This window comes from Papio anubis, chromosome 11 (assembly GCF_008728515.1).
Source record: "Papio anubis isolate 15944 chromosome 11, Panubis1.0, whole genome shotgun sequence".
In the NCBI taxonomy this organism is placed as follows: Eukaryota; Metazoa; Chordata; class Mammalia; order Primates; family Cercopithecidae; genus Papio; species Papio anubis.
Window position 1 is genome coordinate 36169150 of NC_044986.1, and position 27087 is coordinate 36196236.

Sequence of the window (27087 nt, forward strand, 5' to 3'; positions counted from 1 at the left end):
CGAACTCCCGACCTCAGGTGATCCCCCCACCTCAGCCTCTCAAAGTGCTGGGATTATAGGTGTGAGCCACCATGCCTGGCCTTCTTATTACATTATAAATAAATAAATATATATGTGTATATATGTGTGTATGTATATATATATTCTTTTTATTTTATTTTTGGTGTTTTTTGTTGTTTTTGTTTTGTTTTGGAGACAGGATCTCACTCTGTTGCCCAGGCTGGAGTGCAGTGGTATGATCATGGCTCACTGCAACCTCCAACTCCTGTGTTCAAATGATGATTGTGCTTAGCCTCCTGAGTAGTTGAGATTACAGGTGCCTGCCACCACACCCAGCTAATTTTTGTATTTTTAGTAGAGATGGAGTTTCGTCACGTTGCCCAGACTTGTCTTGAGCTCCTGGGCTGAATCAGTTCTCCCACTTCGGCCTCCCAAAGTGCTGGGATTATAGGCATAAGCCACCATGCCCAGCCTGGTTATTACATTTTTAAAGAATTGTTAAAACACGGGCCGGGCGCGGTGGCTCAAGCCTGTAATCCCAGCACTTTGGGAGGCCGAGACGGGCGGATCACAAGGTCAGGAGATCGGGACCAGCCTGGCTAATACGGTGAAACCCCGTCTCTACTAAAAAATACAAAAAAAACTAGCCGGGTGAGGTGGCCGGCGCCTGTAGTCCCAGCTACTCGGGAGGCTGAGGCAGGAGAATGGCGTAGACCCAGGAGGCGGAGCTTGCAGTGAGCTGAGATGCGGCCACTGCACTCCAGCCTGGGCGACAGAGTGAGACTCCGTCTCAAAAAAAAAAAAAAAAAAAGAATTGTTAAAACACATACAAAAAGAGCATACAACAGAGACCAAATATGCATACAAAGCCGAAAATATTTACTGTCTGGTCCTTCATAGAAAAGGTTTGCCGGCCGGGCGCGGTGGCTCAAGCCTGTAATCCCAGCACTTTGGGAGGCCGAGGCGGGTGGATCACGAGGTCAGGAGATCGAGACCATCCTGGCTAACATGGTGAAACCCCGTCTCTACTAAAAATACAAAAAACTAGCCGGGCGTGGTGGCGGGCGACTGTAGTCCCAGCTACTCGGAGGCTGAGGCAGGAGAATGGCGTGAACCTGGGAGGCGGAGCTTGCAGTGAGCCGAGATCGCGCCACTGCACTCCAGCCTGGGTGACACAGCGCGAGACTCCGTCTCAAAAAAAAAAAAAAAAAAGAAAAGGTTTGCCAACGTCTGCTCTAGAATAATGAAATAAATTAGATGGCAGTATATGTTTGGCTGGGTGTGGTGGCTTATGCCTTTAATCCTAGGACTTTGGGAGGTCAAGGTGGGACGAGTGCTTGAGGCTAGGAGTTCGACACCAGCCTGAGCGATATAGTGAGACCCTATCTCTCCAAAAAATAAAATAATTAGCCAAGTTTTATGGTGCATGCCTGTAGTTCTAGCTTCTTGGGAGGCTGATGTGGGAGGATCTCTTGAGCTTTGGAGTTCAAGGTTACAGTGAGCTATGATCATATCTGTACTCTAACCTGGGAGGCCCTGTCTCTCAAAAAAACTGTCTATCTCTCTCTATATATATATGCACATAAACATGTTTATAGTTTTTTTTTTTTTTTTTTTTGAGACAGAGTCTCGCTCTGTCGCCCAGGCTGGAGTGCAGTGGCGCAATCTCGGCTCACTGCAACCTCCGCCTCCTGGGTTGAAGCGATTCTCCTGCCTCAGCCTCCCGAGTAGCTGGGATTATAGGCACCTGCACCACGCCCAGCTACTTTTTGTATTTTTAGTAGACATGAGGTTTCACCATGTTGGCCAGTCTGGTCTCGAACTCCTGACCTTGTGATCTGCCCGCCTCGGCCTCCCAAAGTACTGGGATTACAGGCATGAGCCACCGCGCCCAGCCACATATATATAGTTTTAATTATGTGTCAGGCAGTATTTTATATATATTAATTCAATTAAACCTCACAACAACTTACAAGGTATGTAGCATTACTCTCCCTACTTTACAAATTAAGAAACTGAGTCACAGATAGGTTAAATTACTAGCCTAAAACCACACAATGCCAGAGTCAGGATTTGAACCTCTGATACTGTGGTTCTCGGTCACAACTGTTCTGCTGGGCACATGTTCTCCGACTGTTTTTCCTGTTTGCTCAGTATAAATTTTTATCCATTCACACCCCCTCAATCTGGCCCTCAGATGACAACAATGGAAGCAGTGGAGTCCCCGGAGTCCCTGGCCGCTGTTGCTTACCTGCTGAACCTTGTCCTGAAGCGGTGAGTTCTGCCTCCTTTTTGAACCCCAAGGCTTTTTGTGGAAGAGAGAAGGGAATGTGGACAGGAGAAACAGGATCAGGGAATTGTTTCTTAAAAAGATACTTGCTCTTCATGACCACTGTCTAGAGGCACGCAGAACGGGCCAGCGTGTGACATACCGTCATAAGCCTCTAGTGAGAAACCTCTAACAAAACTAGGCTGTCCTGAACCTCTGGTAATAGAATCATTTACCTTTATGCCAAGAAGATTGGGAAAGCACCAGAATCTTCACGTGGTGTGTGCCCAGGCAGACTTTCAGGAGCTCATGCTGTGAGATCTAAAGTTCTCATTTGATTGTCCAAAACAAAAGGCACGTCCATAGGGCCTGCAGTGCTTCCCTGGTTCCATGTGTGCTAAGTGTGTTCATGACAGAATCCAGTGTGCGTTCCTTATCGAGGAGCAGAAAATCATTGTGAAAGTGTTGAAGGCAAAAGCAGAGTCAGAAAGCTCTATTGAAAATGAAACTTTTTTGGCTGGGTGCGGTGGTTCACACCTATAATCCCAGCACTTTGGGTGGCCGAGGCGGGCGAATCAAGAGGTCAGGAGTTCGAGACCATCCTGGCCAACATGGTGAAACCCCGTCTCTACTAAAAATACAAAAATTAGCTGGGTAGGCTACATGCTGTGGCTTACACCTGTAACTCCAGCACTTTGGGAAGCTAAGGTGGGCAGATCACCTGAGGTCAGGAGTTCAAGACCAACCTGGCCAACATGGTGAAACCCTGTCAAAAATTAGCTGGGCATGGTGGCAGGCGCCTGTAATTCAGCTACTCGGGAGGCTGAGGCGGGAGAGTTAGTTTCAACCCGGTAGGCAGAGGTTGCAGTGAGCTGAGATGGTGCCATTGCACTGCAACCCTGTCAGCAATGTAAGACTCTGTCTCAAAAAAAAAAGAAAGAAAGAAAATGAAAATTGTTTTGAGTAATAAAAATTAAAAGTCATGGCTGGGCGCAGTGGGTCACACCTGTAATCCCAGCACTTTTGGAGGCTGAGGCAGGAGGATTGCTTGCGACCAGGAGTTCGAGACCAGCCTGGCCAACATGGTGAAACCCTGTCTCTACTAAAAATACAAAATTAGCCAGATGTGGTGGTGCACGGCTGTAATCCCAGCTACACGGGAGGCTGAGGCAGGAGAATCACTTGAACCCAGGATATGGAGGTTGCAGTGAGCGAAGATCAAGCCACTGCAGTCCAGCCTGGGCAACAGAGTGAGATTCTATCTCAATAAAATAAATAAATAAATAAATAATAAAGTAAAAAAAAACCAAAAACCTTGATTCTTTAAGATGAAAAAGTTCTTGAGATTGATTGCACAACAATGTGAGTGTACTTGGCTGGGTGTGGTGACACACACCTATAATCCCAGCACTTTGGGAGGCTGAGGCAGGTGGATTGCTTGAGCTCAGGAGTTTGAAACCAGCCTGGGCAACATGGCAAAACCTCATCTCTACAAAAGAATACAAAAATGAGCTAGGCGTGGTAGCATGCACCTGTAGTCCCAGCTACTTGGGTGGTGGAGGTTGCAGTGAGCCTAATTGTACCACTACATTCCAGCTTGGGTGACGAGTGAGACCCTGTCTCCAAAAACAAAAACCCACAACATGAATATACTTAACAGTACTGAATGATATACCTAAAAATCATTGAAATGATGTTTGGTTTGTTTGTTTGCTTGTTTGTTTGTTTGTTTTTTGAGATGGAGTCTTGCTCTGTCTCCCAGGCTGGAGTGCAGTGGCGCCATCTTGGCTCACTGCAAGCTCCGCCTCCCAGGTTCATGCCATTCTCCTGCCTCAGCCTCCCAAGTAGCTTGGACTACAGGCACCTGCCACCATGCCCGGCTAATTTTTTGTATTTTTAGTAGAGATGGGGTTTCACCATGTTAGACGGGATGGTCTTGATCTCCTGACCTCGTGATCCGCCCGCCTCATCCTCCCAAAGTGCTGGGATTACAGGCGTGAACCACTGCGCCTGGCCGAAATGATGTTTTATCTTATGTGTATTTTACCACAATTAGAAATTTATTTATTTATTTATTTTTGAGATGGAGTTTTGCTCTTGTTACCCAGGGTGGAGGGCAATGGCGCAATCTCAGCTTACCCCACCCTCCACCTCCCGGGTTCAAGTGATTCTCCTGCCTCAGTCTCCCAAGTAGCTGGGATTACAAGCATGCGCCATCACGCCCAGTAATTTTGTATTTTTAGTAGATACAGTGTTTCTCCATGTTTGTCAGGCTGGTCTCAAACTCCCGACCTCAGGTGATCCACCAGCCTCGGCCTCCCAAAGTGCTGGGATTGCAGGCGTGAGTCACCGTGCCCGGCCACAAATTTTAAAATACAATTTAGGCCAGGCGCAGTGGCTCACGCCTGTAATCCCAGCACTTTGGGAGGCCGGGGCGGGCGGATCACGAGGTCAGGAGATCAAGACCATCCTGGCTAACACGGTGAAACCCTGTCTCTACTAAAAATACAAAAAAATTAGCCAGGCGTGGTGGTGGGCACCTGTAGTCCCAAATACTCAGGAGGCTGAGATAGGAGAATGACGTGAATCCAGGAGGCGGAGTTTGCAGTGAGCCGAGATCGCGCCACTGCACTCCAGCCTGGGTGATAGAGCGACACTCTGTCTCAAAAAAAAAAAAAAAAAAAAACAGAATACAATTTAAAAGATATTTGTGTATCAGGTGGCATTCTACAACATAAGGCCCTGGGTGATTTGGGTCATTATACCAGGGAGTGTGAGTGTTGGCCCCTAGGAGGGGCATCCCTGGTGCAGTGAGTGGCAGAAGGGAGGGAAGGGGTTGTTGGCCCCGGGCTTTCTGGAGCTGTGAACTGCCAGGGGAGGTGGAGAGAGGATTGGTGTGAGTTTATGAGTGGGTAGTGGGAAGGTGAGGGAGGCAGGGATCCCGGGTGGAAAGCACACTGAGCTGGCTGATAACGGTGGGCACCTGTTCTGACTTTGTTGCTTACTTGCTGAGTGACTGTGCCACCAGCGCCCCTTGCCCTGTCCTTGGTACCACAAGGGGCTGCACCAGCTGCTCTTCAGGGATCCTCTGGGGTGACCGTCTATGTTCTTTCCCACAGTGTTCCCAGCCCTGTGCTCATTAAGAAGTTCTCTGATACCTCCAAAGCCTTCATGGATGTCATGTCAGCCCAGGCCAGCAGCGGCTCCACCTCTGTCCTCCGATGGGTTAGTGTCTGGGGTTTAGTTTCTCATCTGGCATCTCCCAGAGCCTGTCTGATTTGGTGATGCTTGGATGTTCCCTGAGAGGGGTTTAGGCACCCTGGGGACCTCAGACAGATGGGATTTTCTGGAGTCAGTGAGAACCTGGGCTCTTTTCCCTCCTGGCCAAGGCTGGTGGCACTGAGGGCTCTGACTTTCTTCCAGGTCCTTTCCTGCCTGGCCACCCTTCTGCGGAAGCAAGACCTGGAGGCCTGGGGCTACCCTGTGACCCTTCAGGTGTACCATGGGCTGCTGAGCTTCACGGTGCATTCCAAGCCCAAGGTGAGAAAATGTGACAAGGGGACAGCCACCACTCGGCCCAGCGCAGCCCAGACTTGGCTAGCTGAGTGGCATCAGGGAGCTTGCCCTGAGTACTGGCTTCTGATTTCTGCCTCTGAGGCACCATGCATTTAGATGCAGAAGGCGGGGCTGCTCTTCCTCCTCCAGGAGGCTGTTCTCTGTCAGCCCTGTCTGAGTCTCTGGTGCCTTGTCAGCCATTGCCCTGTTGACATGGACTCTCCCCGTATGTCTGTTTACCTCGGTAGGGAGGGTGGCGTAGCTGGGGGAGTCACACAGACCTGAGTTGGATCCTGAATTCACTGCTCGAGGTGTGAGCAGTGAATTGGGAGGCCAAAGTGGGAGGATCATTTGAGGTCAGGAGTTAGAGACCAGCCTGACCAACAGAGTGAAACCTCGACTCTACTAAAAATATAAAAATTAGCTGAGCATGGTGGTGGGCGCTTGTAATCCCAGCTACTCGGGAGGCTGAGGCAGGAGAATCGCTTGAACCCAGGAGGCAGAGGTTGCAGTGAGCCAAGATTGCACCACTGCACTCCAGCCTGGGCAACAGAATGAGACTCCATCTCAAAAGAAAAAAAAAAAAGGAATAGAGATAATCACACCAGCTTTGCTACACAGTTGTGGGGAGACTCCAGTGTTCCCCACAGGCCTGGTGCATCTCCTGGCTTACGGCAGGTGCTTGGGAAGTGGTGGTTCCCCACTGTTTCTTCTGGAAATTTAGGGCAGAAGGTGGTAACAATAACAGTCATGTAATCACTCCCAGTGCTGAGCACCATCAGCCCAGATGCTCTCATGCCTCCTTCCGTCGGTGCTCACATGATCTTTTCCTCACCTTCTTCAGCTCTCGCTGCAGTGGCACTTCACTGTGGTCACACTTTCCTGACCACTGTATAAGAAGTGGCAGCCCCTGCCTGATTGTCTGCAAAGTACTTTTGAACCTTCTGCTATGTATTTGTTTTCCGCCTCCCAGCTGGAAGGTGCGTTGCCTGCTATTCACTGCCAATTTGCCAGGACCTAGAACAGCGCCTGGCTTGGTGGACACACCGTGTTTGCCGGATGATTGAGTGAATGAAGAACCCCCTGTTTTAAAGATGATACTGAAACTCACAAATTAGGTAGTTGGGCTTGCTTAAGGCCATTTGGTGAGTTAGTCGTAGTGCAGGGATTTGAACCAAGGTTTGTCTTGCTTCACAGCTCAGGATTCTGTACACATGAAGGCCCTGGCATAGCACTGGATCTGTAGTAGTTAGATCATCATTGGATCTATATGTTCAGCCAAAGCTAATTGGTTGGTGCTTGTGCCAGACACCCATGATGCTGGTGGAATGCTGATTTGGCCTTGTCCCCTGCTCTCCTTGCCCCTCAGATCCGGAAGGCTGCCCAGCATGGAGTATGCTCAGTCCTCAAGGGCAGTGAATTCATGTTTGGCGAAAAGGCCCCTGCCCATCATCCTGCTGCCGTTTCCACTGCCAAGTTCTGCATCCAGGAGATTGAGAAGTCTGGAGGTGGGGAAGCCAATGGAGGGCAGGTGGATGGGAGGCAGTGGCTGGCAGAGCAGGACAGGGCCTGCTGCAGGGCGAGGGCTGGTGTCTCAATTCCACTTCTGTCTATCAGGCTCCAAGGAGGCCACCACCACGCTGCACATGCTGACGCTGCTGAAGGACCTGCTGCCGTGCTTCCCAGAAGGCCTGGTGAAGAGCTGCAGTGAGACTCTCCTCAGGGTCATGACCTTGAGCCATGTGGTGAGCTCAGGCCCAAGAGCTAGAGGAAGGGGGGTCTGCAGTGGTGGCATTTGAGGAACTCGCTGGTCAGTCAAAATGCAGGGCCTAGGGTCTCCCTGCCTGTGTTCTTAGGCTAAAACCAACGGTACTACATCAATCTGTGGTGTTTGGCTAGGCCAGGCCATATCAGAGTCCTCTTCCAGATGGAAGCTGACCTCAGAGATCAGGTCAGAGTCAGGGTGGATCTGTAGTGGGCTGGTAAACCCTCCTGCCCCAGCTCTATGTACCCTATACCAAATTTTTTTTTTTTTTTTTTGAGATGGATTTTCGCTCTTGTTGCCCAGGCTGGAGTGCCATGGCGCAATCTTGGCTCACTGCAACCTCTGATTCCTGGGTTCAAACAATTCTTCTGCCTCAGCCTCCCGAGTGGCTGGGATTACAGGCATGTACCACCACGCCTGGCTAATTTTTTGTACTTTTAGTAGAGATGGGGTTTCTCCATGTTGGTCAGACTGGTCTTGAACTCCCGACCTCAGGTGATCCGCCTGCCTCAGCCTCCTAAAGTGCTGGAATTACAGGCGTGAGCCACCCAATTTTTTTTTAGCAGCTTTAAAGACACATGAAAAATGATTTCCTGTATTTCTACCATTTCTGGCACATTTCTGTAAATCTTTATACAGTCAGCCCTTTGTATGTGTGGGTCCCAAAGCCATAAATTCAACCAACCTTGGATTGAAAATATTTGGAAACTGGGCATGGCGGCACGTGCCTATAGTCCCAGCTGCTTGGGAGGTAGAAGTGGGAGGATTGCTTGAGCCCAGGAGGTCAAGGCTGCAGTGAACCCAGTGAGCTCTGGTCATGCCACTGCACTCCAGCTTGGGCAACAGAGCAAGAACCTTGTGTCAGGAAAAAAAGAAAAAGGAAAAAAAGGAAGAAAGAAAAAGAAAAGAAAATATTCAGGAAAAAGAAAACGGTTGCTTGCTTCTGTATTGAATATGTACAGTGTTTTTTCCGTGTCATTATTCCCTAGACAACAGAGTGTAGCAACTATTTACACAGCATTTATGTTGCATTACGTATCATAAGTAATCCAGGTGATTTAAAGTATATGGGAGAATGCATGTAGGTTATATGCAAATATTACACCATTTAAAATAGAGACTTGGGCATTGGTAGTTTATGTCCATGGGGAGTCCTGGAACCAATCCCCCCTCACAGATACCCCACCAACTCACTGTGTATTCTCTTTTTTTTTTTTTTTTTTTTTTTGCGACAGAGTCTTGCTCTGTGGCCCCGGCTGGAGTGCAGTGGTGTGGTCTTGGCTCACTGCAAACTCCGCCTCCCGGGTTCACACCATTCTCCTGCTTCAGCCTCCTGAGTAGCTGGGACTACAGGTGCCTGCCACCATGCCCAGCTGCTGTTTTGTATTTTTAGTACAGACGGGGTGTCATCATGTTAGCCAGGATGGTCTCAATCTCCTGACCTCGTAATCCGCCCACCTCGGCCTCCCAAAGTGCTGGGATTACAGGTGTGAGCCTCTGCGCCCAGCCTTGTGTATTCTTTTGTAGTGTTTATTTACATACATATTTTTAAAATTGAAAATATAAATAATATGATCATTGTTTAAAAGGAAAAAAAAAGTCAGAAGTGTATAAAGTAAAAATCTCCTTCCTTCCAAATTCTGTTTCCTAAGGTAGACAATGCGAATAACTTTCTGGTTATCCTTTCAGACATTTTCTCTTTGGGTAAACAAATATACATGATAAAACATGTAAAGGCCAGGAGCGGTGGCTCACACCTGTAACCTTAGCACGTGGGAGGCCAAGGCAGGAGGCAAGCAATTTGAGACCAGCTTGGGCAACATAGTAAGACAAGACTCTATCTTTATAAAAATTTAAAAATTGGCCAGGCACAGTGGCATGCATCTGTATTGGTCTCATCCCTGTATCCGGCAACAGAGCGAGATTCTATCTCAAAAAAAAAAAAAAAGCTGTAATTATAGCATGCAGACCGTTTATAGCCTGCTTTTTTGGCTGTTATGTTAAAACCATTTTGTTAATGTTTCTGTCTTTTTAAATCATTTAAAACTTTTTCAGGGGCTTCCATGTCTTACTAAGGTGGCAGTCCTCAGGGTGTCTCTGTGCAGGGGGCATGTGTGAGGTTCAGGGGGCCCTTAACTCCCTAGCACACAGAGTGGAGTGGAATGTTGAGGGGTCCAGGGCCAGCTTTGTAGTTCCTTTCTAAGCCTGTGTGTCCCCCTCCAGCTGGTGACAGCCTGTGCCATGCAGGCCTTTCACAGCCTCTTCCATGCCAGGCCTGGCCTGAGCACCCTGTCGGCAGAGCTCAACGCCCAGATCATCACGGTGAGGCCTGTTGGTGGGGTGTGGGGACATTGTGGAGGGGGGTCCCTTGGGAGGCTGTGCTGGGGGCACTGGCTCTGTCCCTTGTCTACAGAGTGAGGTTGGCTGGGCTGGGTTGTCCCAGTGGAAGAGGCCAGTAGACGGGGAAGGAGGATTGGAGTCCAGCCATCAAATTCACATCAGTGTCCCCAGGAGCTGGGACCTTGACCCTTGACCTAGTTAACTTTAATGAACTGTTTTGGCATAGTCTCGTGGTGCTCACAGATACCTTGAGCAAGGCTTTCGACCTTAGAGGTCTGGGATGGATTTTGGGAGGGGGAACAGATCCCCCAAATTGTTAGCAAAATGTACGGCTTTTTTTCCCCAAAGAAGGCCTCTGGCTTTTGTCAGAGGCACAAATGAGTGTGTGACCCATGATATTCCGCTGCTCCTAGAGGCTGTTCTCCCAAAGAATCAGAGCCGGGAGGGCTTCGTGGAGAAGGGAGAGGCAGGATCTGGGAAAGCCAAGGGGGCTGTGAGTGCCAGGGTCACAAGCACTGTACCCAGGACATTGCTGGTGCCAGGATGGGAAGGGGTCATGGTCATTGGGCTGTTGCAGACCCCACATGCTTAGTCACCTGCTTATTCCCACCTTTAGGCCCTGTACGACTATGTTCCCAGTGAGAATGATTTACAGCCCCTGCTAGCCTGGCTTAAGGTCATGGAGAAAGCCCACATCAACCTGGTGAGGTACAGATGAAGGAGGGGTGCTTAGGGCCTCTGTCCAGGCTGCCGACGTGGGGGTGCTCTGGGCCTCTATCCAGGCTGCCGAGGTGGGGGTGCTTAGGGCCTGTGTCCAGGCTGCTGAGGTCGGGGGTCCTCAGGGCCTTCGTCCTGGCTGCCAAGGTTGGGAAGGGTCCTTTTTTTTTTTTTTGAGACGGAGTCTCGCTCTGTAGCCCAGGCTGGAGTGCAGTGGCCGGATCTCAGCTCACTGCAGCTCCCGCCTCCCGGAGTTCCGCCATTCACCGGCCTCCAGCCTCCCGAGTAGCTGGACTACAGGCACCCGCCACCTGCATGACAGTTTTTGTATTTCTTGGTAGAGGCGGGGTTTCACAGTGTTAGCCAGGATGGTCTCGATCTCACGACCTCGTGATCCACCCATCTCGGCCTCCCAAAGTGCTGGGATTACAGGCTTGAGCCACAGCGCCCGGCTGGGGAAGGGTCCTTAGAGACCTCTGTCGCAGCTTGAGGTTGTGGGATTCAGGGCCTCCGTCCTGGCTGCCGAGGTAGTTGGGGGTCCTCAGGGCCTCCGTCCTGGCTGCCGAGGTTGGGGGTCCTCAGGGCCTCCGTCCAGGCTGCCGAGGTCGGGGGTCCTCAGGGCCTCTGTCCAGGCTGCAGAGGTTGCGGAGTTCTCAGGGCCTCTGTCCTGGCTGCCGAGGTTCGGGGTGCTCAGGGCCTCCGTCCTGGCTTTTGAGGTTGGGGGTGCTCAGGGCCTCCATTCAGAGGCTGGATATGCTATTCAGCCTCTCGGGGCCTGACGACATCTCCGTGTCAAATGAGCTACAGAGCAGCTCTTGTTTTTGTGAGGCATGGGGTAGGACGGTGCAGCTCGTTCTAACAGGGTCTGATTCCTGCCAGAGCGTTTGCCAGCCAGCTATGAGGAGCAGCAAGGTGGGCTGTGAGCCCTGCGTCCCAGGTTGAGGCCTGAGTTTCACCCTGCCTCTTGCTGCTCCCTGGCTGTGTCTTCCTGTGCACTTAGTTTCCTGGCCATTGCATATCCTTTCTGTCGCTCCACTCCACTCGCCTGGACTGGTGGCTCCCTTCTCTAGGTTCCGTAGTCCCGTGAACCGACTTTCTGCTTTGTGTCTGCATACTTTCAGGTTCGGGCTTGGCCACTTAATAGTAATTCCACTTTTCTGGAATAAGGCTGAGAAGAAATTGAGTATACAGTAACCAGTTGGTGACCTGCATGGAGGGAGGCAGGGGTCTCTTAGGCCTCGTGGCTGTGTTTTGCTGGACCTGTCTTCTCCGCAGCTGAACGGTTCCCGCAGCCTGCTCTCACCCAGGCGGCCTGCTCTCACCCAGGCGTGTGCCACACACTCTTCATCTGTGTTTCCTTTCACTAATCAAGGCAACCCCATGAGGAAGCGTTTAGCCCCAATTTATAAGCCAGAAACCGAGGCTCTGTGAGTGAGCTAGTCACACAGCCCCTGATGAGTAAGGTCAGGTCTCTGGCCTAGGTCTGCCCGGCCCAGGTCTGCCCAGCCCACATTCTTTTTCCTGCACCAAACTGCCTTTACTAGGAGGTGTCCAAAAATGGCAAAATCACCCCATTCACCACTTCTCAGATTTCATCCTGCAGGAGCACACCCACAGTCAGGCTCTAGTGTGCATCCCAGGATGCTTATCATTGCACTCTAGGTAACACATAAAAACTGGAAGCAAGCTAAATGTCCCATGGAGGGGTGAAATATAAACAATGAAGTACTGTGCAGCCATTAGAAACAATCAAAGTGGGCTTGGCACAGTGGCTTACACTTATAATCCCAGCACTTTAGGAGACCAAGGTGGGCAGATCACTTGAGGCCAGGAGTTTGAGACTAGCCTGGCCAAAATGGCAAAACTTCATCTTTACTAAAAATACAAAAATTATCTGGGTGTGGTGGTGCACACCTGTAATCCCAGCTACTTGGGAGGCTGAGGCACGAGAATCGCTTGAACCTGTGAGGTGAAGGTTGCAGTGAGCTGAGATCGCACCACTGCGCTCCAGCCTGGGTGACAAGGTGACCCTATCTCAAATAAAAACCCAAAAAACAAAAAACAGTTGAAGTGGTTGTATGTGCACTTACGTGGAAAGAATTCCAAGATATACTGGGAAAAAACAAGACATAGAATAGCAGGTATGGTGTGATTGTTTCTCTATGTATACTCTGGAACCACATTGCTAAGGATGTGAATCCTGACCCCATTGCCAAGCTGGGTGGCCTTGGGCAAGTTACTTGATTTCTCTGTGTCTTTCCTCATCTATAAAATAGAAAAATAACAGGATTTATCTCATTGGTTTTTACAAGGTTTAAATGGATGTATGTTATATCAATGGTTGGTATATGATAAAGAGTTATATAAATGCTACCAGGCCAGGTGCTGTGGCTCACACCTGAATCACAGGGCTTTGGGAGGCCAAGACAGGAGGATCACTTGAGGCCAGGAGGTGGAGACTAACCTGGGAAACACAGTGAGATCCTGTCTCTACAAAAAATAAAAAGATAGCTGAGCATGGTGGCTTGTGCCTATAGCCCCAGCTACTCAGGAGGCTGAGGTGGGAGGATCGCTTGAGCCCAGGAGTTTGAGACTCCGTGAGCTATGATTGCACCACTGCAAAAAAAAAAAAGTTAACAGAAGTTACTATTTTTATGTTTGTGCGTTTTAGAACTTCTGGAAGGATATTTAAGAAACTTAACCTTGATTTTCCCCTGGGAAATGCATATAAGGGTCAGGCCAGAAGGGTGAGTTGGGGAAGGCATGCCCTTCATTTTACACCTTGAAGACCTGTTTGAATTTTTTACCACATGTAGTTATTACTTGAATGATAGTGCCTTTTTAAAAACCACCCACCCGAAGGGCCCTGTGGAGCCCTGCAGATCAGTGGGTTTGTGATTGTTTTCAGACCTGGGCCATCTCAGCCCTGAGCCCTGGTTGCCCGGGTCCCCAGGGCTCAGGGCCAGGCCCCACAGAAACCTTTTGTTTTGACAGGTTGCAGTGGGACCTGGGGCTAGGCCACCTCCCTCGCTTTTTTGGAACCGCGGTGACCTGCCTCCTTTCCCCACACTCGCAAGTGGTGACTGCTGCCACGCAGAGCCTCAAGGTACTGCAACTTTAGCTGAGGAAGCAGAGAACACAGGGGCTTCTGCGGGCTGCCCTGTCTTTCCCAGCACTGGCCCCAGGCTACCAGCTCAGGCCCAGAGAGGCCGCTCTCAAAATGGGAGATAGGTTTCTTTGAAGCTTCTTAGACTCCCAGGAAGCTATCGCCTGGGCGGGGAGAGTGGTCCTGGGGGGCTACCTTGAGCCCAGAAAGCCTGTGGCCTCTCTTTGCAGGAGATCCTGAAGGAATGCGTGGCTCCCCACATGGCTGATGTTGGCTCCGTGACCTCCTCAGCCTCGGGCCCTGCCCAGTCTGTTGCCAAGATGTTCAGGTGAGGATATGGGGTCCGCATTAGGAAGGGATGGTGGTACCTTGAGGAAAGTTCTATATAATACGAATGCTCCACTGTCCACCTGCTGTGGGCCAGGCTTGCAGTGGCAGTGCTTTACGGGATTGCAGGCTGCTTACTGAACATCTGTCAGAGCAGCTACCGTGGACTTGAGCGCCTGCCATATTTTAGCCACACTTTACCTCTTGGTTTCCTAGTGGTTTCCCCATCTGAAGTTGGGTCAGATAACCACCTCATCAATTTTTCTTTAAGCACTAGCATTATCTAAATTAAACTCTTCACATATGGAGTGTGGGCATGTCACAAATGTTAGTTCTCTTCCGTTGTCTGTCCTGGGGCCCCATTCTTGCTGGCCAGCTAGCATCTGTAGCTCAGGGTGCTGGTCATTGACTTTCTCTGGTAGGGGGTACAGGGTGGCGTGTGACCGTGGCCCTGACTGCGCCGCTCCCTTGGCAGGGCAGTGGAGGAGGGCCTGACATACAAATTCCATGCGGCCTGGAGCTCCGTGTTGCAGCTGCTGTGTGTCTTTTTCGAGGTGTGTGGGAGACAGGCCCACCCTGTGATGAGGAAGGTAAGTGGGGAGCGACTGGGGCCAGGGCAGAAGGTGGTGCTGGCCCTTGGACTGAGGGCTCCTGGAGGGCATGTGTGTCTGTTATCTGCACTCTGCTCCCCACCCTACCCTGACAGGGCCATAGCAGATGCCCCATGCAGTATCCCCTGGAAGGTGACTGAGCCAATAAGGGAGGGGCAGGAAAAAGGGTGGGAGTCCCCCCACCTGCTCACTAGCCTTTGCTGGAGTTGCTGGTTTTGAAGCTTGGGGAATCTATTTGCTTTCCCTTACTCCCAGCCCTTATCTTTTACATTTCAGTTATCTAAGTTTCCTGTAACCAGTGAGTATAGCGTTGATGTTCTCAACAGCCCTAGGTTCCAGGAAGGTTCCTCCAGTCCAGGGTTAACCATTTAAGGATCAGGGATCACTCAGGGATCCTGAGCAGACCCTAGTCCAGGAGAGAGTAGGGACCTGAGGAAGCCCCCAGACTGGTCCCACATCAGCAGAGGCAGCAGCTCCTGGCCTTGTGGGGCCTTCCTCGCTGACTCCCTCCCATGCTGGAGAAAAGGAACCCTAGTGGGAGGACAGAGTCTCCCTCAAGAGGCCTGGCTGGAGCCCTCATAGATTAGGTTGACCAATTTGGCTTTATACAAGAGGCCAGGCAGGGCCATGAAAGTGTGACTGGGGGAGGGCTGTGGCCCGGGTGAACCCAAGGGTGCAGCTTTGTCTCCTCAGCGCCTGCTGATTTGCTAATTGTTGCATGCAGACAAGATAAATTTGTCCCATTTTCGAAGATAAACTGGAAATCTACATTTGTGTTGAAATTTCCTAATTTTTATATGTCGTTAAATGTAACAGAATTTTGTAAAATCCTAGGCCCTGGGATTTTATAGTCACCAGTGGTTAATTGGGTTCTCACTCTGTACCCTCTGGTGTAGCGTTGAACCCAGGCCCAGAATTCCAGCCTCATCCTTCGGCGGGGTCTTGTCATGGGTCCCAGCTTTTGAGCATGTCTTGATGTGTGGTCACTCATCTCTGCTCCAGTGCCTCCAGTCCCTGTGTGACCTGCGCCTCTCCCCTCATTTCCCCCACACGGCGGCTCTCGACCAGGCAGTGGGGGCTGCGGTGACCAGTATGGGACCTGAGGTGGTGCTGCAGGCTGTGCCTTTGGAAATTGATGGCTCTGAGTAAGTGTGGCCTTGGCTGGCTTCCTGACAAGCCCGACTTATTCTCTCCCCTGGAAAGGATGTCTGCTGCTGTGGACTAAAGTCTGTGTCAGTGCAGGGCTCGGCAGGAGGGGCCAGAGGTGGTCTCGCTCTGTCCTGGGCTCAGTACGCTATGCACTGCCCTCAGGGCTGTCCCCTCGTCCTCACTGGGTTCTTCCCATTCTCCTCCCAGGGAGACTCTGGATTTCCCACGGAGCTGGCTGCTACCTGTCATCCGAGACCACGTTCAGGAAACGCGACTTGGTTTCTTCACCACCTACTTCTTGCCCTTGGCTAACACCCTGAAGAGCAAAGGTAGAAGTGCCTGTGTGTGACCTGAGGCTCCCCACAGTCCTGAAGGCTTCACAGATGGGATTGGGAAGGGTGCTGAGTCCCACACATCCAGCCTTCAAGACATTTGACAACATCCCTCTGCCGAGCAGCTGGCCAGCCAGTGCTCGAGTGCCTGTCTCCCTCCCTGCTGCTCCGAGGCGTGACCAGGTAGCCCGCCCTGTGGCAGAGCTTGCCCTGTGAGACAGGAGCTGCCTCCACATGGAGCTGCCCCAACTGGGCCTTGTTCTTCCCCTTTGGATCACAGAGAACAGCTGTGCCCCTTCTTTCTCACGCAAGCCCTTGAGATCGATTTTGTAAAAGTTTGTGATACATTTGTTTATACGTATATATACTTTTATATACTTCTAGGTGTATTTATTTATTTATTTGTTTGCTTTATTATTATTTTTTTTGAGACGGAGTTTTGCTCTTGTTGCCCAGGCTGGAGTGCAGTGGCTGATCTCAGCTCACTGCAACCTCTGCCTCCCAGGTTCAAGTGATTCTCCTGCCTCAGCCTCTCGAGTAGCTGGGATTACAAGTGCCCACCACCACACCCGGCTAATTTTTTGTATTTTTAGTAGAAATGGGGTTTCACCATATTGACCAGGCTGGTTTTGAACTCCTGACCTCAGGTAATCCACTTGCCTTGGCCTGCCAAAGTCCTGGGGTTACAGGCGTGAGCCACCATGCCCAGCCTGTAGGTATATATTTTTATTATTTATTTATTTTTTTTTTTTTTTTACTTTTTTTATTTTTTGAGACAGAGTCTCGCTGTGTCGCCCAGGCTGAAGTGCAGTGGCACGATCTCGGCTCACTGCAAGCTCCGCCTTCCAGGTTCACGCCATTCTTCTGTCTCAGCCTCCCGAGTAGCTGGGACTACAGGCGCCCGCCACCACGCTGGGCTTTTTTGTATTTTTAGTAGAGACGGGGTTTTACCCTGTTAGCCAGGATGGTCTGGATCTCCTGACCTTGTGATCCGCCCGCCTTGGCCTCCCAAAGTGCTGGGATTACAGGCGTGAGCCACCGCGCCCGGCCTATTTATTTTTTTGAGATGGAGTCTCACTCTGTCTCCCAGGCTGGACTGCAGTGGTGCAGTCTCGGCTCACTGCAACCTCCACCTTCCCAATTCAAGTGATTCTCCTGCCTCAGCCTCTCGAGTAACTGGGACTACGGGCACCCACCACCGCACCTGGCTAATTTTTGTATTTTTAGTAGTGACAGGGTTTTGCCGTGGCAGCCAGGCTGGTCTCAAACTCCTGACCTCAGGTGATCTGCCCGCCCCGGCCTCCTGAAGTGCTGGGATTACAGATGTGAGCCACCACGCCTAGCCAGGTGTATTTATATATATGAGTATATATGTACATACATATACAGTCACACACCACATGACGTTTCAATGATGGTGGTCTCATAAGATGATAATACCGTATTTTACTGTACTTTTTCAGTATTTACCTGTGTTTAGATATACACATACTTAGCATTGTATTACAGTTGCCTGCAGCACTCAGTACAGCAACATGCTGTCCAGGTTTTATCCTAGGAGCAATAGACTACCCCACATAGCCCAGGTGTGTAGGGGCTGTGCCATCTAGGTTTGTGTAAATACACTCTATGCTATTAACACAATAAAATCACCTACCAACGCATTTCTCAGAACGCACCCTGTCAAGCGATGCGCGACTGTAGGTGATATATGTGTATTTGAAAATGATGATTACCCCAGAGGTGTTCTTTCTTCAGGCTGCACATCCCCAATCCCCTGCCCCTCTCCTTTCAGACATAGTTTCTTATCCTTCGTGATCATGGTCTCCTCTCTCCATTTATCCTCTAGTTTACTCCTGACCTGTGTTAGGCAGACTCAGGCCTACATGAGGATAGGCAGAGCGTCGGGTTACATTGCTCGACCTAGTGATGGCTTCAGGAGATTTTCGTTTTCATTGGATTTTGAGGATCTAGGGCAGCATTGCTAAACTATTTCATCCACTGTCTGTTTTTGTAAATAAATTTTCTTGTTTTTTTGGTTTTTTTGAGACGAACTCTCGCTCTTTTCGCCCAGGCTGGAGTGCAATGGCGCAATCTCAGCTCACTGCAATCTCCGCCTCCTGGGTTCAAGAGATTCTCCTGCCTCAGCCTCCCGAGGAGCTGGGATTACAGGCATCTGCCACCACGCCCAGCTAATTTTGTATTTTTAGTAGAGACGGGGTTTCACCATGTTGGCCAGGCTGATCTCGAACGCCTGACCTCAGGCGGTCCAACTGCCTTGGCCTCCCAAAGTGTTGGGATTACAGGCATGAGCCACTGTGCCCAGCCTGTAAATAAAATTTTATTGGAACACAGCCACATTTATTCTTGCTCTGTCACCCAGGCTGGAGTGCAGTGGCGTGATCTCAGCTCACTGCAACTTCCGCCTCCCGGATTCAAGCGATTCTCCTGCCTCAGCCTCCCAAGTAGCTAGGACTACAGGCACATGCCACCATAGCCGGCTCACTTTTTAAAAATTTTTTGTGTTTTTAGTACAGATGGAGTTTCACCATGTTGGCCAGGCTGGTCTCAAACTCCTGACCTCAGATGATCTGCCTGCCTCGGCCTCCAAAAGTGCTGGGAGTACAGGCGGGAACCACCATGCCCAGCCTGTCACACTACTTTTTAATGACAGAGTTATTGTGATAGAAATCATATGTATTGCGGGCTGGCCACAGTGGCTCACACCTGTAATCCTAGCACTTGGGGAGGCTGAGGCGAGTAGAGCATCTGAAGTCAGGAGCCTGAGACCAGCCTGGCCAACATGGTGAAACCCTATCTCTACTAAAAATACAAAAATTAGCCAGGCATGATGGTGGGTGCCTATAATCCCAGCTACTCGGGAGGCTGAGGCAGGAGAATCACTTGAACCCGAGCGGGGCGGAGGTTGCAGTGAGCTGAGATCGCGCCACTGCACTCCAGCCTGGGCAACTGAGTGAGAGTCTGTCTCAAAAAACAAAAAAAGAAAAATATAAATCATATGGCCTGCCAAGCTTAAAGTACTGGCCCTTTTGCACAAAAAATTGGCTGACTCCTGGTCTAGGGCAGTGGTTCTCAACAAGGGGGGTGATTTTGCTGCCTGTAGGACATTTGGCAATGCCTGGAGACATTTTTGGTTGTTACCGTTGCGGGAAGGGTGCTCTGGCATCTAGTGGATAGAGGTCAGGATGCTGCTAAGCACCCTGCAATGCACAGTACGGCCTCACACAACAAAAAGTACCAGGCCTAAAATTTCCACATTGTCAAGATTGAGAAACCCTGCTCTAGGGCATGGTTTCCTGGTTTCACACATGATCTTGTGAGAATATACAGGAAGTGCTTAGAGAAGAAAGTAAGGCCGCGCACAGTGGCTCATGCCTGTAATCCCAGCACTTTGGGAGGCTGAAATGGGCGGATCATGAGGTCAGGAGTTCGAGACCAGCCTAAACAACATGGAGAAACCCCTGAAATGGGCGGATCATGAGGTCAGGAGTTCGAGACCATCCCGGCTAACACGGTGAAATCCCGTCTCTACTAAAAATACAAAAATTAGCTGGGCATGGTGGCACGTGCCTGTAATCCCAGCTACTCGGCAGGCTGAGGCAGTGGCTTACGCCTGTAATCCCAACACTCTGAGAGGCTGAGGCAGAAGGATTGTGTGAGGCCAAGAATTCAAGAACAGCCTGGGCAACATAGCAAGACTCCGCCCTTGGTGCAAGCTCTACCTTCCGGGTTCATACCATTCTCCTGCCTCAGCCTCCTGAGTAGCTGGGACTACAGGCGCCCCCCACTACGCCTGGCTAATTTTTTGTATTTTTAGTAGAGACGGGATTTCACCGTGTTAGCTGGGATGGTCTCGATCTCCTGACCTCATGATCCGCCCACCTCAGCCTCCCAAAGTGCTGAGATTGCAGGCGTGAGCCACCGCGCCCAGGCTGTTTATGTTTTTAAAAGTGGGCATGTGGCTGGGCGCAGTGTTATACACCTGTAATCCCAGCACTTTGGGAGGCTGAGGCGGGCGGATCACGAAGTCAGGAGATCAAGACCATCCTGGGTAACATGGTGAAACCCCGTCTCTACTAAAAATACAAAAAATTAGCCAGGCATGGTGACAGACACCTGTAGTCCCAGCTGCTCGGGAGGCTAAGGCAGGAGAATGGCGTGAACCTGGGAGGTGGAGCTTGCAGTGAGCCGAAATCGCGCCACTGCACTCCAGCCTGGGCAACAGAGCAAGACTCTGTCTCAAAAAAAAAAAAGAAACAGAGGCTATCTCTGGGGGAGTGGGAGTATGAAGAGACGTTTGCTTTCTGTGTATTATAGGTTCATTTTAGTATTTTAGAATGAACAGGTATGATTTAATTTATGGGGATGGGGGGAAGTCACCCATATTGCTGTCCTCATCATTGGGCTTCTGCTTTGGTTTGGTAATAAGGCCGTTGGCTATGAGGGTGCTGGGCTCATACTCTGTCCCTGTGTCACACTGCAGCCATGGACCTGGCTCAGGCAGGCAGCACAGTGGAGTCTAAGATCTACGACACACTCCAGTGGCAGGTAAGGGTCAACTAGGGGAGGGGGTGGGGAGAAGCACACAGGGGCACGGGTGGCTGCATGTCACTTTCCTTTATTGTCCCCTCCTTCTCCAGATCTGGACACTTCTGCCTGGATTCTGCACGAGGCCCACGGATGTGGCCACCTCCTTCAAAGGGCTGGCACGGACGCTGGGCACGGCCATCAGCGAGCGTCCAGACCTGAGGGTCACTGTGTGCCAGGCCCTGCGTACCCTCATCACCAAGGGCTGCCAGGCAGGTACGTGTGGGCTGTGGGCGTGGGGGCTGGGGAGGATGACACAGGTCCCTGGCCCTATCCCCTGGTTTGCTACGCTCCTTTCCAAGCAGAGTCACAGAGACTTGCCTCTGGGGCTCATCCTTTGCTGCTTCTGCTGCAGACCCCAGGGGATGGTAGGAGGCTGGAAACCACCCTTCCCTCTTACCTTTACTTCCAGTGTGCTGACAGCTGCTGCGGGTTTGTTCAGTTAGTGTCGAAGGCTTTACTCTGTGGCTGCCACTTTGCTGGCTCCCTGGGGTTGGAGCCATTGAGGACCATGGGCCACTGGGGCAGCAGGCTCTCCATGCCCTGGCTCAGCTCCTGCCACAGAGAGCCCCCAACCTGTGGGTTCCAAGTCCTGCCAACTCCCCTAAGAGAAGGCCTCTGGGCCACAGCCCCAGCAGCCACTGAGGCACAGTCAACTCCTGTGCGTTTAGTGCAAACTTTGGTCCTTTTGCCAGAGGCCGACCGTGTTGAAGTGAGTCGTTTTGCTAAGAACTTTCTGCCGATCCTCTTCAACCTGTATGGGCAGCCTGTGGCAGCTGGGGACACCCCAGCCCCTCGCCGGGCTGTGCTGGAAACCATCAGAACTTACCTCACCATCACTGACACTCAGGTGAGCCATGAGAGGGAGGGAAGGAGGGAGGAGGGTAGCTCTCAGGTGGGCAGTGTCAGAGAGGCAGAGACCCTACCCACCAGGGCTCATGTGGGTCTCTGCGTTCTGGAGCACATACCAGCAGTCGTGGCTTGGGCAGGGCTGGGGGCTGCTGGTGGTGGGGAGGCCACTCTGGGACTGCTGCCATTGCTGCTTTCTTTCACTCCTCCTCAACGACTCTCTCCTCCTCATTCCGTCGGGGCCTCAAGTTGGTGAACAGTCTCCTGGAAAAAGCCAGTGAGAAGGTGCTCGACCCTGCCAGCTCTGACTTTACCAGGTAACACGCTCAGGGCCTCCCACTTGAGCTGGAGCATCCCAGGGAGCTGGAGGGTGCATCTGGCAGAACACTGTGGGTTCCCTCTTCCATTATTTAAGGAAGTCTTGAGGTATTAATTGTCTAGGCTGTGCTGAGAGGCTGTGCTGACTAGTTCCTTCTTCCTGGAGAGACTATTTAGTCTGCTAGGGAGGAACAAGGACCCAGGAGACACATTGCCCAGGTTCTGATCCCAGCCCCATCACTTATGGGCTGTGTGACCTTGGACAAATTACTTATCCATTCTGCCTCTAAGACCTCCTCTGTAAAATGGGCATGATAATCGTTCTTGCAACAAGGTTGCTATGAGGATTGAAGGAGTTAGCAAGTGTAAAACACCAGGAACAGTGCCTGGTACGTGATGAATGCTCAATTAGGTGCTAGCTATTACTGTTCATGAGCTCCTTCAAGCCCCTTGTCCTCACCCTGATTTCTCCCACCTCCCCGTACCCAGTAGACATAAGAACACTGGTAGTCTGCGCCCTTCTCCAGCTCCCCACCCCTCTCCTCGGTCTCTTGCCCCGAGCAGATTGTCTGTCCTGGACCTGGTCGTGGCCTTGGCTCCGTGTGCTGACGAAGCCGCAATCAGCAAGCTGTACTCCACCATCCGGCCCTACCTAGAGGTGAGCCTCAGTGGCCAGGAGCCCCACACAGCCACGCTTGGGGGCAGGTGGGTTGTGGGAAGGTGGGGCCTGTTCTCATGTCTTTATCCCTTGCTGTTTCCCAAGATCAGGTCCCTGTCTGCTTTCTCCTGCAGTGGCTTCCCTTTGTGTCCTGTGTAGCCCATCTGTCTTGTAGGTCCCAAAGGGACTGAAATGCACAGCAGTGCTTAGGCCTTGCCTGCTGAGTGACTCTTGTAGAACCAAGGCCATGCTTCTTTGCCTGGCTTACTCCCCAGGCCCATCCCAGACCGGCCTGAGCTTCATCCCACCCATTCCACTCTCCTCTACCCCTGCTGCAGCCTCCTTCAGCTGCCTTAAGGCCCCCTGATATAACAGGCCCCGTCTGTGCCTTTGCAGGGTTTAGGTCCTAGGCTTGAAATGCCCTCTGCTGTGGCCAGCAACTCTGCAGGTCTCAGCCCACCACTGACCCCCTGAAAGCTGCCCCCACTGCCACAGTTTAGTAGCAGTTACCTAATAGTGTGAGAAGTGCTCTGGGGCAGCACTGCAGGTGGACATGGAAATCCAGGGCCAGGTCACCTCACCTCAGGAAAGGTGTCCGGGGTTGGGGGTTGGGGGAGTGTGACAGAGAGCTGGCTTGGAGGAGCAAGGAGTTGTCAGTCTTGGAAGGTGAGAGAGGAGTGCTCCGGCTGGAAAGAGCAGCAGGTGTGCAGGCCTTGGCACGTGCCAGGCACCATGAGCTCAGGCCGCTGGAGGGAGCTGTCTGGAGCTGGGCAAGTGGAGTGGATTGGTGGGCCGCACGGCACACGCCCCCAACCCCTGTGCCTTGCCCAGGAGTTAACCACTTGCTGTCCACATTCCACTGGTCCTCTGTCAGGCCACGTGAGCCCCCGCGGGGCAGGGCCCGCTTCTGCTCAGAATCCCTCCAGTACTGGGGGATGCTCCATGAATGGCATTGGACGGGGGTGAGCCCCAGGCCTCCCTCACCCGTTCCTGTCTGCCAGAGTAAGGCCCACGGGGTGCAGAAGAAGGCCTACCGAGTGCTGGAGGAGGTGTGTGCCAGTCCTCAGGGCCCCGGGGCCCTCTTCGTGCAGAGCCACCTGGAGGACCTGAAGAAGACGCTGCTGGACTCGCTGCGAAGCACCTCCTCGCCCGCCAAGAGGGTGAGGGCTCTAGGGCAACACCAGGAAAGGAGCCACTGTTGAGGCTTGTGGGGTGGAGGTAGCATTGAGGGGTCCTGACTGGTAGCCCCCTGCCCACAGCCCCGTTTGAAGTGCCTCCTACACATCGTGAGGAAGCTCTCAGCTGAGCACGAGGAGTTCATCACTGCCCTCGTCCCAGAGGTGAGTGTGCAGGTGTATTTTAGAGAGGTTCCCTGGAATGTAGCTCTTAAGGGCCTCGGGATCCAGGGAGGGCAGTGATGGGGGTCAGGGGACTCGATTTGCTGCCCGGCCGGATGGCTTAGGGAGCAGATGCTGAATGGGCTGTCTTGGCCAGGTGATTCTGTGCACCAAGGAGGTGTCGGTGGGCGCACGGAAGAATGCTTTTGCGCTGCTCGTGGAGATGGGCCATGCTTTCTTAAGGTTTGGCTCCAACCAGGAAGGTGAGGCCCGGGTGATGCGGGCTGGGGGTGGACACTCTGCTTATAGACTGGGTGTGGGGAAGCACCCCTCAAAAAAGGTGGAGAGAGCTCTGTGCCCTGGCCCTGGGCAGGCTGCTCCTCTCTGGCCCTCAGTCCCCCTACCTAATGGGTCCTTCTTGCTTGACCCACCTTGGTCTCTGTCCCCAGAGGCCTTGCAGCGCTACCTCGTCCTGATCTACCCTGGCCTGGTGGGCGCGGTGACCATGGTCAGCTGCAGCATCCTGGCCCTGACCCACCTCCTTTTCGAGTTTAAAGGTAAATGCTTATTTCTAGAAGGTCTGAGAAGCTCTCGGGGTAGGAAGATGCCCAAAAGGTCAGGATAAGGTGGCTCCTGGAACTGGGAAAAGGTGCCTGGAGGAAGGAAGAAAAGCCGCACCCAGCCCAGCTTGCCTCCCTGTCTCCCTTCCTGCGAGTCTCTTTCTCCCGCCCTTGCAGCTACGCCAAGGCACCTTCCTCAGGCCTGTCCCCGTGTGTGACTGTGCAGTCCAGCGGCCCTGCATCCCACTGTCAGAGTGGTTAGGAGGTGGTTAGGGCTGATGCCTGAATTTCAGTACTAGTCCTGCCTCTTGGCAACCACATGAGACCTAGAACAGCTTGATTAGCCTCGTAGTACCCCAGTTTCCTATTTCTAAACTGGAAGCAAGAAATAGCACCCACCTCAGGGTGATAAAAGGACCCAAGGCCACTCCATGGAGCGTGATTGGAACCATCCTGGACATATGGAAAGGCTCTCAATGTCAGCTTCTACTGACACTTGAGTGGCTGTTTTCCAATGGGGAGGGTTTGGGTCTGGGTGGGGTCCTAGGTCTTAGACAGTGACCCCCTCACTGCCATAGGTCTGATGGGGACCAGCACAGTGGAGCAGCTGCTGGAGAACGTGTGCCTGCTTCTGGCTTCCCGCACCCGTGATGTGGTCAAGTCCGCACTGGGCTTCATCAAGGTGGCGGTGACTGTCATGGATATGGCACACCTGGCCAAGCACGTGCAGCTGGTGGTGAGTGTCCCTGTTCCCCTTAGCAGGTAGCAGGGTGGCCTCTGAGCTGCTGGCATGGACCCAGCAAGCCTCAAGGCCAGCAAGTTTCAAACTTTCTTTTTGTAGCCAGAAGGTCATTAAGGAGCCCTAAAAGGGACCCATAGGGGAATGCCCATCAGGTGGAGGTGAGCAGGGGGCACACTGCCCAGGTGACTTTCTTCACCCCAGAGTCCTACATAGAAGGAAACAGGGGCTCTTCAGGGCAGAGACCCACGGGCAGGGCCGCTCCTCATTTTACAGATGGGGAAACTGAGGTCAGAGATTTTCCAGATTGTGGGACTCAGATGCTGGGCTCTCCCTTCACAGGACCCCCTCATCTTGCCTTTTTTTTTTCCCATCTTGCATTTTGACCTTGCTGGTTAGAGGCTGTTCCTTTGGGTCCCCTGCTGGGCTGCAGAAGGATCTGAAGAGCCCCTTGGTATAGGGTCCCTGGCCCTCTCCTGCCCAAGAGAATCCTCGCCCAGGCTGGGACAGGCTTCCAGACAAGCTGTTCTCTGTACCCGCTGCCTCAGTTTCCCATGTACCACTGGCTTGAGTCACATCAGACCTCTAGGTCCCTCTTGCATATTTTCTTTGGGTCTGGCCTTGGGTTCAAGATAGGAAGGGACAGATGAGAATCAGCATGCCCTCCCGCTGCCCTCAAAGCCTGCAGCCTAACTAGGGACCAAGGTGAGGAGAACAGCTAGAGCAGTGATCCATCATGGAGTTATTCAAATTTATAGAAGTCCTGGCTGGCTGCGGTGGCTCACACCTGTCATCCCACCACTTCGGGAGGCTGAGGCGGGCAGATCACTTGAGTTCAGGAGTTTGAGACCAGCCTGGCCAACATGGTGAAACCCCGTCTCTACTAAAAATACAAAAATTAGCTGGGCGTGTTGGCAGGTGCCTGTAATCCCAGCTGTTCGGGAGGCTGAGGCAGGAGAATCACTTGAACCCAGGAGGTGGAGGTTGCAGTGAGCCGAGATTGCACCATTGCACTTCAGCCTGGGTGACAGAGCAAGACTCTGTCTCAAAAAAAAAGGATTTATAGAAGCCCTTCAAAGAGTGGATGGGGAGGCCAGGGGCAGTGGCTCACACCTGTAACCCTAGCACTTTGGGACGCCAAGACGGGTGGATCACTTGAAGTCAGTAATTTGAGACCAGGCTGGCCAACATGGCGAAGCCCCATCTCTACTAAAAAATACAAAAATTAGCCAGGAATGATGGTGCACACCTGTAGTCCCAGCTATTCGTGTGGCTGAGGTGTGAGAATTGCTTGAACCTGGGAGGTGGAGGTTGCAGTCAGCCAAGACCATGTCATTGCACTCCAGCCAGGGTGACAGAGCAAGACTGTGTCTCAAAAAAAAAAAAAAAAAAAAACCCGGGCACAGTGGCTCACGCCTGTAATCCCAGTACTTTGGGAGGCTGAGGTGGGCGGATCGCCTGAGGTTGGGAGTTCGAGACCAGCCTGGCCAGCATGGTAAAACCCTATCTATTACTAAAAATACAAAAATTAGCCAGGCGTGGTAGCAGGCACATGTGATCCCAGCTATTCAGGAAGCTGAGGCAGGAGAATTGCTTGAACCCGGGAGGTGGAGGTTACAGTGAGCTGAGATCATGCCATTGCACTCCAGTCTAGGCAACAGAGCAAGACTCTATCTCAAAAAAAAGAGTAGGCCGGGCGCGGTGGCTCAAGCCTGTAATCCCAGCACTTTGGGAGGCCGAGACGGGTGGATCACGAGGTCAGGAGATCGAGACCATCCTGGCGAACACGGTGAAACCCCGGCTCTACTAAAAAATACAAAAAACTAGCCGGGCGAGGTGGCGGGCGC

At 51.9% G+C, this 27087-nt stretch overlaps 1 protein-coding gene across 5 annotated transcripts in view; it reads left to right on the plus strand.

Moving 5' to 3' along the window:
- Positions 1-27087, plus strand: part of RRP12 (ribosomal RNA processing 12 homolog) — a 64715-nt gene that overhangs the window by 25965 nt on the left and 11663 nt on the right. For 4 of the 5 annotated variants that reach the window (XM_009215086.4, XM_017944172.3, XM_021943547.2 and 1 more), the window contains 22 exons: positions 2198-2274; positions 5389-5494; positions 5693-5809; positions 7194-7332; positions 7442-7569; positions 9813-9911; positions 10546-10637; positions 13641-13752; positions 13983-14080; positions 14555-14669; positions 15693-15835; positions 16047-16168; positions 20676-20740; positions 20833-20995; positions 21475-21629; positions 21878-21945; positions 22511-22604; positions 23606-23764; positions 23864-23944; positions 24099-24204; positions 24391-24498; positions 25080-25237. In XM_009215086.4, coding sequence (XP_009213350.2) covers positions 2198-2274; positions 5389-5494; positions 5693-5809; positions 7194-7332; positions 7442-7569; positions 9813-9911; positions 10546-10637; positions 13641-13752; positions 13983-14080; positions 14555-14669; positions 15693-15835; positions 16047-16168; positions 20676-20740; positions 20833-20995; positions 21475-21629; positions 21878-21945; positions 22511-22604; positions 23606-23764; positions 23864-23944; positions 24099-24204; positions 24391-24498; positions 25080-25237 — 2505 coding nt within the window. The remainder of the gene's footprint in view (positions 1-2197; positions 2275-5388; positions 5495-5692; positions 5810-7193; positions 7333-7441; positions 7570-9812; positions 9912-10545; positions 10638-13640; positions 13753-13982; positions 14081-14554; positions 14670-15692; positions 15836-16046; positions 16169-20675; positions 20741-20832; positions 20996-21474; positions 21630-21877; positions 21946-22510; positions 22605-23605; positions 23765-23863; positions 23945-24098; positions 24205-24390; positions 24499-25079; positions 25238-27087) is intronic. The other variant, XM_021943548.2, reaches the window with a different exon arrangement.